This window comes from Triticum aestivum, chromosome 5A (assembly GCF_018294505.1).
Source record: "Triticum aestivum cultivar Chinese Spring chromosome 5A, IWGSC CS RefSeq v2.1, whole genome shotgun sequence".
In the NCBI taxonomy this organism is placed as follows: Eukaryota; Viridiplantae; Streptophyta; class Magnoliopsida; order Poales; family Poaceae; genus Triticum; species Triticum aestivum.
This window is the reverse complement of record NC_057806.1, coordinates 47802842-47821673: the sequence shown is the minus strand read 5'-3', so window position 1 is coordinate 47821673 and position 18832 is coordinate 47802842. Positions and strand designations below refer to the sequence as shown.

The window sequence follows — 18832 nt, the reverse complement described above, 5'->3', positions numbered from 1 at the left end:
TTCCACTTCGCCCCTACTCCCACTTCCTTTCGTCCACCAACTCCTCATCTGACGTCGTCGTACCTCTCGGATCGCCGCCCAGCCATCCTCGGACATCCGGAGACCCCACTCACGCGCCTGCCTACCTTGGACTATGTCATAGTCCACTCAGGACTCCCTCTGCAGCTAGGTACCCCCCGCACCAATGCTGATGCCGTCCATGGCGGACCACGCCCGACAGGTGTTCGGTCAAATGCCATTGATCTTTTTTTGAACTTCTTGTTGTTTCCTAGAGTAACATGATGATGGGGTACTCGATGATCGAGGGTGAGTTATTTGTGATGCATGGTTGGACGTATTTGCATACTTTATAGGGATGAACGAGGGCCTGACTTTTTTTTGGCAAAGTTTGCACGCTTCGTTTCATGAGCGGAAGTACTTCGCACCCTATGATATGCACGTCATCCATGAAAGCCATGTGAAGTCGCTAACACATCGGTGGTACACCATGTGCAATTTTGTCATGAAGTTTTGCGGCGTGGTTGGATGAGTGGAGGCAATGTGTCCATTGTGCGCATCAACCATGGAGATCGTAGGTTTTGCTTCTTGTTGCTATACATGTTATTCATTTAGTCACTAAATGTTTCTCTACATGTTATATAGCATGCATCGCTGCCATGATGTACTACAGGACCGGGGGCAGGCCATTCGCGCGCATACATTGTTGGATGAAGCTCAAGGGGCAGTATGTGTGGGACAGCATGTGTCGGTTCTAACTCTAGTATTGTTGAATTTGAATCGATGATTTTGAAAAACTATTATGGATGGATTGTGCTATTTACATGCTATTTATGGATGAATTAATGTACTAGATATATTTGGATGCTATTTGTGGATGAATTGTGCTATTTTCTATAGTTACTTTGAGTGTTGTGTGCTTGGTTTAGCTAAATTATATCCGAACTTCGCTGAATTCTACCATGTTTGATGAAAATTGGTCGGTTTGTTGTAATCCGGTTTCAAATGTATGTGAGCAGGGTTGGATGGTCACCTCTCACATCAGTGTCCGCGGACGGATTCGGTGTCCGCTTAAGGGTCAGGGTTGAAGATGCCCTAAGCTATGGGCTAGGGAGGACGGGGGAGGGGTTACATCAGAGAGAGTATTAATGCCGCATGGATACTACTCCGGCAAGATGTTGGCCAAGCCAATGTCGCATGCGGCGCCCCACAAGCGGATTGCATTTATATCATGACATACATAGATTCATCTATGATTTATAAATAAAAATATGCCTTTTATCTCAACCTTTCAAAAAATCCAAGGGAAGTCATTCTACATAGTTCGTTTCATTCAACTAAAAGTAAGTTTTCATATTTGACGACGCCATAAGACTTCAACACGAGTTATATGGGCGAACGGCATCATATACTCATATAGATGAAAACACAATCTATATGCATCCACGAACTACAAAGCAAGCTTATTATAGTATGCACACAATACATTGTCTTTGAGCTCTACGGCGGAGATTATTGTTCGATCGCCGCTGAATTTGACTTGGTGGAAGGATCCTCTGTGTCTTCTTTTTTACTGATTTTTTGTTTTGCAGGGTAGTTTCCTTTTTTACTGAAATTAACCTAAGAGGCCACATTTCTTTACAGAAAAGAATATACACATTTTTTCTCTTTACATAAATAAACTGATCACAGGTCGCCAGAGATGAAATGGAATGAAAGTATACATAATTTACTTTAGGCAGCACGACCTCTTTACAGTTTACACACGCTTTAGATCGCCACGACACAAATTAAATGCAAAAATACACATCTCAACAATACAAGTTTTACGGTGATTGGCTAGAACAAATACAAAACCATTAGCTAGAACAAATGCAAAACCATTAGCTATGAAGCAGCTCTGCCTATACGAAGTTACGAACGAACCCAAGGTATATACTCCCTCCGTTCAAAATTACTTGTTGCAAAAATGAATGTATCTAGACGTATTTTAATTCTAGATATATCCATTTCCGAGACAAGTAATTCCGAACGAAGGGAGTATCTTCCACTTGGCGCCCGAGAATCTTAGATCTCGCGCAAGAACACACAAAAAGAATCAATCAAATTCAGAGAGGACCAACACCAACACGCATATGGTTCATGCAGCATCGTTGATCATATACGGAGTACTATATATGAACCGACGAGTCGATCACCTGCAAGTTGCTATCACGTGGCGTAGAGCTGGGCCAGCTCCCTGACGGCGTCGTCCTCGCCGCCGGCGCCGGCGCGGAGGTCGACGGCGTTGTCGAGCATCCACAGCAGGTGGTCGAACAGCACGACCTCGCACCTCACGGCCACCGGCTCCTTGCTACCATCCCCGACCCCGCCGCCGCCGGCGTCGTCAATGAGCGCGGCGATCAGCGGGTGGCGGAGGTGCCTGGCGCTGATGACGTACCGCCGGCGCGAGCTGCCCACGAACACCACCGCCGACGCCCCCTCTGCAGCCGCCGCCTCGCTGTCCTCGCCGGCGGCGGCGTCCCTGGCCGACATGGAGCGGAGGTTGCTGTAGGAGCTGGAGGAGGACGCCCGCCTGCTCCCCGCCCGCGACAGGCTCTTGCACCTGCGCAGCACCACGCTCCTCAGCCTGTCCATGCACGCACGCACGCACGCACGCGCGCGCGGAAACCAGACTGGGAGGTGGATGATCTGATCCGCAGGCCGAGAGCGTGGTTAATTAGGTGCAGATGTGGTACGTAAGTACGTGTTGGGTCGTGTTGGTGGGGAGGGGTTAGAGGGGGAGGGTGGCACGTCGCGGGAGGCAAGTGAGGTAGCCCATCAGTGCTCTCACCGCACTTGCATGGGGGTTGGCCTAGTTCTTAATGGGAGTGCAGATGTAGGTAGGGCTTGACCTGACTGGGGCCGTCATCCATTGATGCGCTGCTGGGTGGATTAAGTTGTTGGTTAATTAGTACATCTTGTGTTTAGTGGTGATTAATTTGTTGGTTTTGATCTGACGGCTTAAACACACCCGTTAGATCTATTAGTCTAACAGAAGAAGAAGAAAAAAAGATGAAGGGATAACGATAAGTGAAGAGGTCCACGTACCAACGTACGTGAGCCTCGATCAGAACTAACGCGCCCTGATCGGGGGCGCCCAAAAACCAACTCAGGTTTTGGGTCCCCTGTCGCCAGCGCCATATTAAAAGGGATACGGGAGAGAGTTGGGCACCTGCGAGATCACAATTCACGTAAGGTTTACTCTCGTCCCGATATTCTCTCACCCCATCCGATCAGGGGGAGTGCTGCAGCGACGGGAAGACCTAAGCCAGCCGCTGCCGCTGCCCCTGGGCAGTGCCGGTGGCGCCCTGAAGGAATCAGGACGTCGAGGAGAACCTCTACTTCGACTACATCACCCCTGCATCAAGCCTGCACCAAGCAGGCAATCATGTCCACTGCCGTGACATGTAATGATCCCCTAAACCCTTCTCTGTTCATGCTTTTAGGTGATCTAGATGCAATCAGTTCCTGCTAATGGCATCCCGGAGATGCATAATTATTCCAACAATGGTATCAGTCGCCAATCTTGATTGCAATAGATCCCTTTATTGTTGATCAGTAGATCACTATCATGTTTAGATCAATGTCAGGTCTAGGGTTCATGATCTAGATTGAAAGTTTTAGCCCTTGGTTAGCCCAAATATGCATGCTACTGCCTTGTTGCCCTCTGTAGATCATCATGTTTTAAACTAATTTGCTACGGATCAGTACTGCCACCTATGTTCATCAATTTTAATTAATCTAAGTTAAGATCTTATGCTCACCTTCATGTTAAGTTGATTAAAATTGATCATGCTTAAGTACTGTTTCCATATGCATTAGCAAAATATTGTGCAGAGGGATACACCCAAGTCAACAGTAGCAACCCCTCATGTTTAAGAACCCTAGAATTTATCCCCAATTCGCAAGAACCCTAATTCTGCAATTAGGACTACTTTTCCCCCAAATCAAGTACTAATGCACACGAATTGGAGGAGAATGAGGAGAATCCTCACCAAATGCGTCGCGTAGCCGCCTTTTCCTTTCGGATCCCGCACAGCGCCCACCGCTGCGCGAGGGCGGAGACGCCGCGACGCCGTCGTGCCCTGGCCGACGCGCGGAATGCACCTGCGCCTTGCCGCCGCACTTACGAACGCGCGCGTGTACGGGCCGTCGCCCTGCACGTCGCCGTCGACCCCAACAGCCGCGGTGGCCGGCGCACCCCTCACCCACCGAACGAAGCGCCATCTGCGCGGACGCCGGGGCCACGCTCGACGGAGCAGCGCGCGGGATTCATCCTGCTGCACGCTCCTCCGGCGAGCGCAGCCGCCGCGCCGCCATGGCCGGCGCGCCTCGAGCCGCCGTCGAACGCCATCGCCGCTCCCTGTCGAGCGTGAAATGTGGGGGGTCAAGGGGGAAATGTGCTAGGGTTCTGGCCGGGCGGCTGTTTTGTTCCAGCCGCGATCGACGCGGACCGTCGATTCCCATCGGATGGCTGGCAGCAACGCTCGGCTCCGCGCGGGCCTGCGAGCACTTAATGGGCCATTTTCGGCCACAGGCTTCAGCCCAGGTTGCCCAGCGCGTTTTTTTTTCTCTTTATGGATTTCGCTGCTGGGTTTTTGGGCCACTGTATAACCGTGGGTATTTTGGGCCATCGCGTTTTTCTGTGTTTTCCAGTGCACTATAAGTTAATATCTTTTATGTTTTGCACTGTTTAAAACAGAAAATGCCTAAAAATATAATGAACACATTATTATTCTGGGTAAAATTGAACCAACGAGATATTTTGTTCAGAATTTATTATGTGTTTGCATGATGAATTTTTAGACATAAAAAATAATGATATTTTCTTTTATGTTGATGTTTAAATTCAGAATGAAATGACTCTAATTTTAATTCGGACCAACGTTGTTTTATTATTATGAGTCATCCCCTATGATATTTTAATTCCATGTTTTTTCTCCCCAACGGTGTTTTGACATGGAGTTGAAATTAAATACTTGGCATGTTTGTTTATTTACCAACGTAAATTTATAATCATGCAAGTTTACTTATGAATTTTTATGATGATTTCAGCTTCCACTCCATTTCGGTCCGACACGATCGAACCACTTACGGGGAGTAACTTCCCTCGTTGGAAGTCCCAAGTCGAATTATGTTTGGGTTGTAATGAATTTGACTATGCCTTGAGGGAAGAAAAACCTGTGGCACCTGTGGCGGGTGTCACAGGGTATGCAGAACTCAAGAAGGAGTATGATGTTAAGATGGAAAAGTGGAATAAGTCCAACCATATTGCGCTTCTCATCATGAAAGCGACAATATCGCCGGACATTTTTTAAGCACTCCCTAAGAAAGATACTGCTAAAGATTTCCTCACTGAAATGGAGGAGCAATTTAAAGGCTCCGACAAAGTGTATGCTCATGAGCTTTTTGCTAAACTTCTTCAGAAATACACTATTGACGGAAATGTTAGGCAGCACATATTGAGGGTGGTAAATGCTTTCACCAAGCTTAAGGCTTTGGAGTGTTCTTTAAGTGAAGCCCTTCTTGTCATAATTATTCTTGAGTCTCTTCCTGAAGAGTTTGAACAATTTAAGGTCAACTATAACTCTCTAAAGGAAAAATGGCCACTCTCTGAGATGACCGCAAGGATCGTCCAGGAGGAAGAAAGGATCATGAGGCAGAAAAAAGACCATGTCTTTCATGTTGGCTCTAACAAGAGAAAGCATGACGGACAAGGTTTCCCTAAGCCTCAGAAAAGGCAAGTCAAGAAAGAAGGCACTAAGCCATTCAACCCTAAGGCATTCAAGGGTAAAGAAGCCGGTGGTTCTTCTTCTGCTCCTAGCAGCTCCACTGCTGGAGAAAATGCTTGTAACTTCTGCAAAGAAGAGGGACACTATCAAAGGGACTGCCCAGGCTTTCTAAAATGGATGAACAAAAGAGGTATTGATGAAATTACTTTTGTAGATGAATCACTTTATGTTGATTTTTCAATAAAGTCATGGTGGATTGATTCAGGGGCAACCACTCACGTTGCTAACTCTATGCAGGGATTCGATGCGATCCAAACCATAAGAGGAGGAACAAGAAAGCTTAAGGTTGCGAACGGAGTTGAGGCCGATGTTGAAGTTGTGGGATCTCTCACGTTGGAGCTACACACTGGCCACACTCTTAGATTGAATAATGTTATTTATGTGCCTACCTTAAGTAGGAATTTGATTTCAGTTTCTCGTTTAGATGATGATATGTATGAGTGCCATTTTGGCAAGAAACAATTTGCTTTGATCAAATGTAATAAGAATGTAGGCATCGGTGTTAGACGAGGCCAACTATACATGTTATCTCTTCATAATGATTCAGTTATGCATGTGAGTGATGAAATTAATGTTGAGAAGAAATGGAAAGGAGTAAGTAATTCTTCGAAATTGTGGCATTGTCGTTTGGGCCACATTTCGAGGGGGAGAATGGAACACTTAGTTAAAAATGAAATACTCCTCCCATTAGACTTCTCAGATGCAGACAAATGTGTCGACTGCATTAAAGGAAAATTTGCAAAAACAATTAAGAAAGGAGCAGTTAGAGCCACAAGGGTTTTAGAATTAATTCACACCGACATATGTGGACCCCTTAATATTAAGTCTGTAGATGGTTTTGATTCGTTCATTACATTCACAGATGACTTTTCCCGCTATGGGTATATTTATCCCATACGTGACCGATCGGAAGCTTTGGAGAAATTCAAAGTCTATAAAGCGGAGGTTGAAAATCAACTGAACAAAAAAATCAAAGTTGTACGGTCTGATCGCGGGGGAGAGTATTATGGTAGGCATGCTCCTTATGGGCAGATTCCTGGACCTTTTGCCAAGTTCTTATCTGAAAATGGAATCATTGCTCAATACTCAATGCCTGGTGAACCACAACAAAATGGTGTGGCCGAGCGTCGCAACCGCACCCTTATGGATATGGTGCGAAGCATGCTTAGTCACTCGAGTTTACCAGTAAGCCTTTGGATAGAGGCATTAAAGACAGCTGCACACATACTAAATCTTGCTCCAACTAAGTCAGCACCTAACACACCTTACGAGATGTGGGCAGGAAAGAAACCGAGCTTGAATTACTTACGGGTGTGGGGTTGCCCTGCTGAAGCTAAAGTTTTCAATCCACAACTTAAGAAATTGGATCCAAAAACAGTTAGCTGTTTCTTCGTAGGATACCCTCATAGGGGAAAGGGATATCGTTTTTATTGTCCAAATCACACCACCAAGTTTGTGGAGACTAGACAAGCGGTATTTTTTGAGGATAATGAGATCACAAATTTAAGGGAGATCGATCTTGAGGAGAAGCGGGTTTGTGTACCATCCCCGACTATCCAAGAGATTGTTTTTCCAATACGAAGAAATGTGACATCTGATGATCCTGAATCTCACGGTTCAGTCTCTCAGTCGAATGGTGATCCAGAAACTAATAATGAGAATCCAAACACAAATGAGGATCTCCGAGAAAATAATGAAAATGATGATGTTCCACCACCACCTCCGCCCATGGGTAGACCACGGCGTGAGAGGAAGAAAGCCATATCAGATGATTATATCACCTTTTTGATGGAGGACATGAATGATATGGGAAAGGTGGAGGATCCAACCTCATATAAGGAAGCCATTAAAAGCGAAAATTTGTCCAAATGGTTGATTGCCATGGAAGACGAGTTGAAATCTATGGGCTCAAACGATGTATGGGACTTAGTAGAAGTTCCCGATGGAGCTAAGGAAGTAGGCTGCAAGTGGGTCTACAAAACCAAGTATGATTCCAAAGGGAATGTCGAACGGTTCAAGGCAAGGCTAGTGGCAAAAGGGTATACACAGAGAGAAGGCATTGATTATAAACAAACTTTCTCTCCTGTGTCAACCAAGGATTCTTTCAGAATCATAATGGCATTAGTAGCTCATTACGACCTGGAACTACACCAAATGGATGTTAAAACGGCATTTCTAAATGATGACTTAAAAGAAGATGTCTACATGGCTCAGCCAGAAGGCTTTGTTGTGGAAGGAAAGGAACATTTAGCATGTCGTCTAAAGAAATCAATTTATGGCTTGAAGCAAGCTTCAAGAGAGTGGTACCTCAAGTTTGATAAAATTATCAAAACTTTTGGTTTCACCGAAAATGTTGTGGACAACTGCATATACGTTAAGTTTAAAGGCAGTAGGTTCACATTTTTAGTCCTATACGTTGATGACATATTGTTGGCATGTAGCGATAAGGATATGCTGCACGAGACCAAGAATTTTCTGTCATCCAGTTTTGATATGAAAGATCTTGGTGAAGCCTCGTATGTCCTCGGCATCGAGATTCATCGAGATAGGTCCAGAGGAACGTTAGGACTATCTCAAAAGGCATACTTTGAGAGAGTACTGAAAAAATTCAATATGCATAAGTGCTCACCCTCACCTGCTCCTATAGTTAAGGGTGATAAGTTTGGGACATTTCAATGTCCGAGGAACCAATGTGAAACTGATCAGATGAAGTCGGTTCCTTATGCTTCAGCTGTTGGAAGCATCATGTATGCTCAAGTGTGTACACGTCCAGACTTATGTTTTGTAACCGGGGTGCTTGGCAGATACCAATCAAATCCAGGACCGGACCACTGGAAGGCCGCAAAGAAAGTCTTGCGTTATATGCAAGGAACTAAGGACTTCATGCTTACATATAAAAGAACTGATAACCTAGAAATTATTGGTTATTCAGACTCTGATTTTGCCGGGTGTGTGGATAGTATGAGATCCACGTCAGGTTATATATTCACACTCGCGGGAGGAGCTATATCGTGGAAAAGCTCCAAACAAACGTTAACTGCTGGATCTACGATGCAAGCAGAATTTGTAGCATGTTATGAGGCCACCGGGCAGGCTGTATGGCTAAAGAATTTTATACCCGGACTTAAAGTGGTTGACAGCATATCTAAACCAATTTTATTATACTGCGATAATGAACCCGCAGTTTTCTATACGAGTAACAACAGGTCAAGTGATGCTGCCAGACACATTGACATAAAGTATCGTGTTGTGAAAGATAGAATCCAGGATCAAACAGTTGATGTTAAACACATAAGAACGAAGCATATGCTTGCGGATCCGCTAACAAAAGGCTTACCACCTAGTATTTTTCGTGAGCATGTTGCCGGCATGGGACTACTGGAAGCCTTATGATTCTGGAATAAGAGGACCATTAAAATGAACCACTCCCCAATTAGCAAAATGTTTTTCCATTTCGAAATAGGCGGGTGTGCTATAAGTGTTGAGGTTCCATGGCGTTTCGAGTTGTAGTGACACCTCACTTTGGTACATCATTCCTATGTAGAATGGGCGAATGAAGTTAAGCCTAATGATCAAGGGGGAGAATGTTGGTTTTGATCTGACGGCTTAAACAGACCCGTTAGATCTATTAGTCTAACAGAAGAAGAAGAAAAAAGATGAAGGGATAACGATAAGTGAAGGGGTCCACGTACCAACGTACGTGAGCCTCGATCAGAACTAATGCGCCCTAATCGGGGGCGCCCAACCCCCAAAAACCAACTCAGGTTTTGGGTCCCCTGTCGCTAGCGCCATATTAAAAGGGATACGGGAGAGAGTTGGGCACCTGCGAGATCACAATTCACGTAAGGTTTACTCTCCTCCCGATATTCTCTCACCCCATCCGATCAGGGGGAGTGCTGCAGCGACGGGAAGACCTAAGCCAGCCGCCGCCGCTGCCCCTGGGCAGTGCCGGTGGCGCCCTGAAGGAATCAGGACGTCGAGGAGAACCTCTACTTCGACTACATCACCCCTGCATCAAGCCTGCACCAAGCAGGCAATCATGTCCACTGCCGTGACATGTAATGATCCCCTAAACCCTTCTCTGTTCATGCTTTTAGGTGATCTAGATGCAATCAGTTCCTGCTAATGGCATCCCGGAGATGCATAATTATTCCAACATAATTAAGGCTAAGCGTGGTTGCTAAGATAACCAAAGAGAGCGCAGACGATGATCATGTAATAGCAGTGCGCTCTGTTCCAAGCAACAGGATTTTAGGTACACAAGCCACTTGCTCAAGGACATAACCATGCCTAACAGTATACATCGACATGAAAATAATGGGCATATATAGACAGAAGAACAATTTATAGCTATAATAGAAGGCAAAAGTGAGCATTCTTTTACAGGGTATCCTTGATGGTACAAGTTGCTCGTTCCTCGATGAACTTCTTTACGTTGTCGCAAATCTTACGACAGGAACGCGGAAATGCAGATTTCTGCGCCAAAAAAAACCAGGCAGCATACCATGACATGTTCCAACGAATGCAACGAACCTCGTCCCTGCACAGGATCCATCCATGAATTTACAGCAGATAGCCTGGCTCTCTGTGTCAACCAAACCTGCTCAGGACTATGGATTCGTCAGGAAACAAATGAGGTAACAATGTACAGGATGACCTGGAGCTCCAACATACACAATGACTTGACTTCAAACAGCTGCACGAGAGCAAAATCCACGGTCTTATAGATACTCTAAGATTTGCCCTTTAAAACAGCCACTTGAGCAGGCTGCCATCTGTCCATATGCAAAGGACCCAGATTCTGTGGGTGATTTTCTGCTTTCATTTATGGGAGACGGGTAGCAGAAAACACACACCTGTTATCTGTGTTGTGCTTGGGAATCTTCGGAGGAGATACTGGAATGAGGCGAGGGGCTCTCAGGCAACTCTAGCTGAGGCGGCAATGGGCCCAAAAGACTGCCTTCAGGCTGATCGTCACTTTCAGCACACTCTGTACAGATGTCAGTGGATGAATCATTAATATTATGAGTTTATGACATTGTTTGAACCCAATACCTTAAGAGAGCAAGGACTCTGAAAAAATTACCAAATAATGATTTGATGGTTGGTCGTTTTGGTTTGTTGTTCTTCTTCTTTAATTCAGCTGCAAAGCCAAACAAGAAAATCACGAATAATGCATTGTGCAAAAAAATATGCCCAAGCCACTTTTTGCGAAGAACACAACGAGAAACAAGTGAGCAGGAAAGGAAATATATCCAACCTATTCCTGGAAGTTCAGGATCATTCACTATTTCGAAGTTCTTGTAAGTATAACCGACAAAATTCATGTCCTTGGAGGAAAGCATCTGCACAAACGAACATTGGCTCAGGACCTAGATCATGTAGTGAAAGGAAAGGAATGCTAGAGAATAAAATATCAGGGATCAAAATTCAATTCTAAGTGCAGTAACATTTCGCTGAAAACCATGCACTAAAAATGCTCTGGAGGTCTTTTGACAACGCAGAACACCAAAAGGATATTGTATTCAATTGATCTTTGTAGTAAGTACCTTTCTCCAAGGACCTGCCTTTGATGAAGTTTGCATGGTAGGCGCAGCCTGGAAGAACACCAGATGCAAAACCGTCAGTACACATTGAATAGAACAGATGACAAGAACCAAGATAATATTTGCACCAGCCAATGTACCATTTCCGGCCATCTCACAGTATATTTTTCATAATATAAGCTAAACAGGAAGCATAGCATGTTTCCCTGCAAATACATAGAACTGATTCTTTTGACCTATTCCTGAAAAGACCCCAGTATGATTAACACCTACAGGTTCAGTCAGATGCCACAAGCTCAGTTCCCTTGTATCAAATAATGCAGTAATACAGGCCCATAGTTCTGCTAATGAGATGGCTCATGTGTTCATGAAAACCAATTGTAATTACTATAATTCTGTTGTTTGTTGGAGTGATGTTGATTTATAGGTCCGGCAGTTCACTCCAGAAAAAAAATTAAAAAAAAAAGGATATCAAAGAATATTCATGCATCTACACCATTAAAAGTTTTCATGTAAAAAACTATCTTTTTGCATTTTGAGATTGCGCACTAGTCTGCATACCATACCGTTTCCAAGCAAATTGAAGTCAACTACCGAGACAATCCAAATGCGCACCATAAATTATAAAGTAAATCCTCTATCTGCCCTGCTCTATGCTGCCCCCACCGGATGGCACGTCCTACTTTGGGCTAAAGCCGGACAGCATCGGCTCTCTTCTACCATTGTCGCCTCCTCCCTTCCTCCCAAAATTCAGCTGTTGTTCAGCCCAACACATCCTTGATCAAGACCAGCTAATGGCGACTCTCACCTACTGTCACATCTTCCCTCCTGACTGCCACCACTCTGTCTTGACAAGCCTCCTTCACAACCAACAGCAGGCCAGCATCAGCATAACCTGTTGGTCTGTTCAGTAGCAAGTTGCAATTTACAACTAGAAGCTCCAACTTATGGTATTTATTGCCCAGATAAGTAGATCTCAGTTTCTCATGCTAATAGCCTTTTTTATGATATTCTTATTTATGGGAAACATGGCTTATAGGTATCTCGGTACCTTGTCGTATATCAGGTTAACTACTTGAGAACTAGAGACTAGCCTAAGTAGCTTGAAACTCACCTCCTCAAAATTCTCGAAGTTTTGTGTGTCCAACTCATCAATAACTTCAGGTATGAAAGCTGCTTCCATTTGATATAGCTTTTCCCATTCAACACTTCTAAACCATGGATGAGCCTGTAGGAAGGATCATGAATGATTATAAATTCAAAACTAAAGTGAAAACAATTAATTTGAACAATTTTTACCTTTATCTCATGTGCTCCTTTCATCCCAAGTCTCTGATCCACATTACATAATAGCTTATTAATTAGATCTTTAGCTTCTGGAGAAAGTCTGGCCTCTTCAGGAAATTTAAGATGGCTTCTCCAATTTACTATCTGCATGATTGGGCCCACTCAATGGTAACAAGAATTCACATAGAAAAGCACAATTCTTATGAAAGCGTATGGCACCATAATTGATGTAAAAACAGCATTCAAATTTACCTTCCTACATGTTGACATTGGGTCTTCAGAATAAAATGGTGGGTAACCCACAAGCATCTCATACATAATGGCCCCAAGTGACCACCTATAAAATGTAAATGTGAGAAACAAAACATCATAATTTAGTCATGCATTGCATAAGAAGGACAAAACTAACCAGTCACATTCCATTCCATATCCTTTCTTCAATAGGACTTCCGGGGCAATGTAATCAGGTGTACCAACAGTTGAATAAGCCTGAAATTCCAGTAAACAGCATATATAAATGAATGTAGAGCCAAGGCAGTGATATCATGTACTCCCTCCGTAAAGAAATATAAGAGCATTTAGAATACTATTTTAGTGATCTAAAAGCTCTTATGTTTCTTTACAGAGGGAGTAAAATATTACAGAGCCAGAGCAATGGTAGTACACACAGCTAAGACACAGCTGCTATTGGGTGTCAAACAAATGGCGGCTATGTTATCTGCTTAGAAACTTTATTTAAACATCCTATCATTTAAATGGATTTCATATGCTAATACAACATATTGGAGAAATTCATTTCCATGTTAGGCTGTATAAATTTTCACCATGTAATGCCGCAGGTTAAATGACAAATGCATTAAAATCTTAGAATGGTTTTTCATCACTCATGCAGTATGTTTCACGTTGAGAACGCCTGGATGTTCTTGACTTCTTATAGCCACATTGAATGGGATGCTTCTGTCCATGCTTGCCTCTTTATGACTTACAACTATTCCGCTAGAAATGTACGTGTGCAAATTGTTGGACCTAGAACTCCCTACTAGGGAATGCATAAGAATTAAGCAGCACATCGCTAGATGACAGGAACCAATCTATTAGTCTACTAGACAGTAGTCTTAGTCAATGTTTGAGTTGCAGTAACCACCACAATGTTATAAGTGGAATGTTTCTCCTTTTATAAGCAAGTATATAACTTACCAACATCCGGCGATTCTTCTGCCAATGCAATAGTTGTTCCTGCTGTGTTCGCCTGGGAACAGCAGTGCTACTTAATAGCTTATCACCATCTGCTGATGTATTGGTGATATTCCCCGCTGCATTGTCAAGTTCAGTGAGATTTGGAAAGCTGCTACTATCTAGAGGCTTGCATAGGCCGAAATCTGAAAGCTTCAGATGGCCAGTTCGATCTAACAATAAATTGTCAGGCTTGATATCCCTGAAAAGATGTAACAAAGAGTTAGCTGCATGTTGCAATTACTATACACTTAATGGTGTTAATCTATTACCTATGAATATAGTTATGCTTGTGAATGGATTCAATTGCTAGTATTGTCTCTGCAACATAAAATGAAGACTCGTCCTCTGTAAGTGTATCCTTTCGCATGAGCAGAGTCATCATGTCACCACCAGGAAGGTACTCCATAACGAGGTATAGAAACTCATCATCTTGGAATGAGCAGTAGAGCTTAACTATATAAGCACTATCAACTTCTGCAAGGAGGTTCCTTTCAGCTCTCACATGCTCAACCTAGAAAGAACACATTAGAAAATAGAACATTTTGCCACACACCCTGATTTAATACTCAAGTAAGCAAACGAAGTACCTGGCCTCTTCGTAACATTTCAGACTTCTTGAGCTTTTTCATTGCATATACATTGGATGTAGCTTTTTCTCTACAAAGTCTCACCTGCAGAATATATCAGTATAAAGCAGAGGTAAGCAGTAGCAAAATACGATGAATAAAGATCCCTCGAGAAAAGAAAAAGAGCCTTTATCACCTCCCCAAAAGCACCTCTCCCAATAATGGTCAGCAATTCAAAATCATCAACGCCCATTTTGTGCCTCCTTAGGCGCATGTATTCTGTCTCCTTTTTTTCTAAATCCTTCAGGATATTGTTTTGCTCCTCTTCAGATACATCAGCATCAGCAAGCTTCTTCTCCAGCATCCAACGCCTACAACATAACTATATATTAAGATGCAGTGATGAATGGCACCAAACAAGAAGTCCAGAACAGACATTCAATGACATGCAAACCATGCTTAGACACAACCAACATAAAGCGGTTTCACCAGCAGGTCACAAGGGAATAAATGCAGACAAGCACAAACTATGGCTATAAGGACCCCGTGAACAGCCTCTGTACTCTTTACGCTAGAGATATTTTCTTGCATGCCATCTTCCTTTAGCAACTTCGAGCATAGTTCTCAAAATTTACAGCATCATAATGCATTGCTTTTATCAAGTACAATAGCTCGTATAGGCATTGTGGGAATGAACAATTTAAGGCATATATACAGCAACAATTTATATTGAATGCTCCCTGTTCAATTAATACATGCAATTATTATAGAACATGTGTGTAAACTTTGTTGTAGAACATACCAACAACAATTAGGTCAATCAGCATATCGGATTTTGGTCCAAAACAGAAGGTGATAAACCATTTACCAGCTTCCATCCTATTTTGGTCTAAATGACACACCTACCTTACCTACTTCAACCCTATTTTTACTGCACAGCACTACAGATATGCACACCAACTTCTGCGTTGCTATGCAGTGCAGCTTTATCTTGTCTTATCCCAAAATTATAATAATTTTCCCTCCACAATCCTGGCAATATTATGCTGACATCAAAAACTCACATATATCAAGTTTGGTAACACTAACACTAACTAAATGCACAGCCATAGAATTGCAGGAATCCACCTCCCCGTCCAAAATTAGGAGGCAGCTGTCACATGTCATTCAACACATCCAAAATTAGACATCTGCATCCTAAGCACCAGGTGCATACTAGTACGGCGATGACAGGACCACACACAAAAGTCAACAGTAACTACTACTCTGCAAGTTGTGAGGTCAGCATGTCACACCCAGTTGTGGATCAGAGGGGTTGAACTAGGAATTAGGGCTCCAAGATGGATCGCAAGAGGAAAACTGTATGCCTGGAGGAATATTCATCTCTACATGATATATGTTGTATGTGTTTGTTGAGAGAGATCTCACATTCAGGAATGATTCATTAAAGCCACGTGCTTGGTATCTTATAGACAGCTATGAAAACGGAATAAAGCTACAACACGACAATAGGAAAATACACAGCGCATTAGGTAAAAGGGAGGGAGCGAGCCGTTGAATCCTTCTCGCCATCATCCATCATAGCCGTCCATTGGCTGAACTTCATCTTGTTAACTGAAGAAACAGAGACTACAGGTGCCATAGACCTGACACGGCAGCACAATTCCACTATGACGCAGCCAGCTTGGAAGAGACTAGGGCACAGATCACGACAAACAAATCGAGGGCGCAACTACTCAACCAAATCGAGGGCGGTTACGAATTAATACCTCCGCACCAGAACACCCACAGTTCAAGCCCAACTCACACAAACTGCCAATTCAACACCAGAATCCTGGCCCTCTTCAGCAGGCGATCCACCAGACCACGTGATCCGCAGGCACAGGTATATATACAGCAATATTTATTCTGAATGTTTCCTGGTCCAATTAAGTTTAGTAAATGGACATCGATTTACGGCGCTTATCACTTATGGTAACCTCATTATTATAGAGCACTTATGTAAACTCTGTTGTAGAGCGCACAAGCAACAATTAGGTCAATCGGCACATTAAAGTTTGGTCCAAAAAAGGAAGTGCTTCACCATTACCAGTTTCCACCCTATTTTGCTCCAAGTGACGCACCACTTTACTCCACAGAACTACAGCCATGCATATCAACTTCTGCAATGCCATGCAGTGCGGCGTTATCTTTAGTTATCCCAAATTTTCAATCATTTTCCCACCAGAATCCTGGCAAAGTAATGCTACCATCAAGGGAGCATATATAAACTAAATGCACAGGCATAGAATTGCAAGAGCACAACTATCGTCCAAAATTAGGCGGAGGCGGTCACATGCCATGCAGCACATCCAAAATTAGACATCTGCATCATAAGCGCCAGGCGCATAACACTAGTACGGCAACACCAGTACAGCATTCAATAGTCAACAGCAACGGCTAGTCTGCGAGTTGCGAAGTCGGTTGCACAATGCTACCATGACAGCAGCCAGCTTAGAAGAGCCTTGGACACAGATCACGACAAACAAACGGAGCGCGCAACGAATCGACTAAACAGGGCGCCAGTTTGTGGCTACTGATCTGATACCTCTGCACCAGGACACCCACCAGATCCCAACCCAACTCATTGTGAAGTCAGCATAATTCCACCACGATGCAGCCAGCTTAAAAGAGAGACACTGATGACCCGTGCCCAAACAGGACGCCAGCTCGAGGCTACTGCCTACTGATCTGATACCTCCCCACCAGGACACCCAGGGATCAAGCCCAGCTCACACACATTGCCAATTCCACGCCGAAATCCTAGCCCGCTTGAGCAGGCGATCCACCAGACCAGACCGCGTGATCCGCGGGAGCAGGGAGAGCACCGAGCGAAGGCAGCGAGCGACTGACCTCTCCTTGCGCTCCTGGAGCGACCTCATCTGCGCCTTGTAGTGGTTCTCGATGCACTGCTTGGCGGCCTCCACCTTCTGCTTGGTGGCGCTGGACAGCACCGGCTCGTCCTCGTCGTCCCCGGCCATCCCGGCGCCGAGTGGCGACGCGCCCGGCCTGGCCTTGTCCTTCTGCAGCTTCTGCAGCCAGCTCCGGGCGGAGTCCATCGGCGGCGCGGGGGGCAGCAAGCGGCGGGCCGGATCGGGGGGATCAGGGTGGCGCCACTAGGCCCGCCATTGTGGGCGCCGATTCGCGTCCGTGGCCGCGCGGGATCTCCGGATCTGGTAGGGTGGTGGTGGGGGTGGTGGGGGGCTAGGGTTGGGTTTGGACCTGCGCGCGCGGCGGGGGCGGGCGCGGGCAGGAGCACGAGCTCCGCGCCGATTCGAATCGGATAGGAAATTTGTCAAGTGGGCGCGCGGTGGAGTTGTTCTATTCCGCTTCGATTCGGTGGGGCTGGGGCGCGGCGGGGAGGGGAGAGGCGGCGCGGGCACCACCGGCATTCGGCGCACCCCCGCCGCCGATTCGTTGCGGTTTGTTTTACTGTTTCGTTCGAAGTCGAAGCAGGGCCTGGAGCAAGGAGGGTGGGGGAGGTGGCGGAGTTGAAGTGGGAGAGCGCGCGTTTGTTTGCTTTTCCTACCAAGACCCTGGCATTATGACATAATATCGGGGTTATTTTAACAATGTGATAATTTCTTACTGTAATTTATACTACTCCCACAACACTTGTGTTCTCGTTCTCCCGTTGCAACTATGTGTCGATGTTATGTAGAAACCTATATTCATGCCTCGACTTCCATGGGCTCTCCTAACCTTTTTTATACGAGATATGGTAACAACTACACCATATATACTTGACTAAAACAATTTTCATGTATTTACCTCTAGTGACGCTTCATGTTGGGTGTAGTGTTTATATTTGGCGATGACCATGAATTTGACCCTAAAAGCACCCTAAGAGAAAATACGATAAGAGAAGTATAGCCGGTTACGTGGCATTGTTGTGGATGTCACATTTGTTTTCTTTACCTATAAATCTGACAGGTTGACTTTATTTAAAAGGTGCAGTAGTAGTATGTGTTATTTGCATATTTGCTCCCTAAAACCATAATCAACGTGCTTATATTTTCATTGTGTCCTAGAAAATGAGAACCCGCACCTATTAATTTGCTTTAACCATTTAAAAAAAATCATAGCTGCCCCGCACCAAGTGTATCATCATGTAGTAGGTTTTCTGGTGTTTTCTACTTCACACATTATACTACCTATTTTCCTTGCCATCCTTCTGCTCTTCGAGCCTTCTTTTTGGTGATAGTGATCAACAATGAGAGTTGACATTATAGTTAGAGCAAAGGAGGCAGGCATACAATTTGTGAAATCATGTAGATTTTGAATTGGCGTAATGTTTTTTTTCTAAAATGGACAATTTAGCAGGAGC

General features: G+C 44.4%; 2 protein-coding genes across 4 annotated transcripts; both read right to left on the bottom strand.

Annotated features, from left to right (window-relative positions):
• Positions 1–1700: 1700 nt before the first annotated feature.
• On the bottom strand, positions 1701–2782 carry LOC123102243 (auxin-responsive protein SAUR76). The gene has a single exon (XM_044523537.1). It carries the CDS (start codon positions 2632–2634, stop codon positions 2209–2211), a length of 426 nt encoding a protein of 141 aa, XP_044379472.1. The 5' UTR covers positions 2635–2782; the 3' UTR covers positions 1701–2208.
• A 7358-nt stretch (positions 2783–10140) lies between these two features.
• On the bottom strand, positions 10141–17977 carry LOC123102242 (serine/threonine-protein kinase tricornered). Of its 3 annotated transcripts, none has more exons than XM_044523535.1 (14): positions 17359–17977; positions 14663–14837; positions 14488–14571; positions 14170–14411; positions 13862–14099; positions 13074–13153; positions 12917–13001; positions 12677–12808; positions 12492–12605; positions 11381–11428; positions 11092–11176; positions 10918–10974; positions 10688–10821; positions 10141–10606 (listed from the first exon to the last, which is right to left on the bottom strand). In XM_044523535.1, exons 1-13 carry the CDS (start codon positions 17562–17564, stop codon positions 10691–10693), a joined length of 1677 nt encoding a protein of 558 aa, XP_044379470.1. In that variant the 5' UTR covers positions 17565–17977; the 3' UTR covers positions 10141–10606; positions 10688–10690. The 3 variants fall into 3 exon arrangements, with proteins under 3 accessions (XP_044379470.1, XP_044379471.1, XP_044379469.1); XM_044523536.1 differs by having other exon boundaries at positions 10141–10527; XM_044523534.1 differs by having other exon boundaries at positions 10141–10821; positions 17359–17976.
• Positions 17978–18832: the final 855 nt, after the last annotated feature.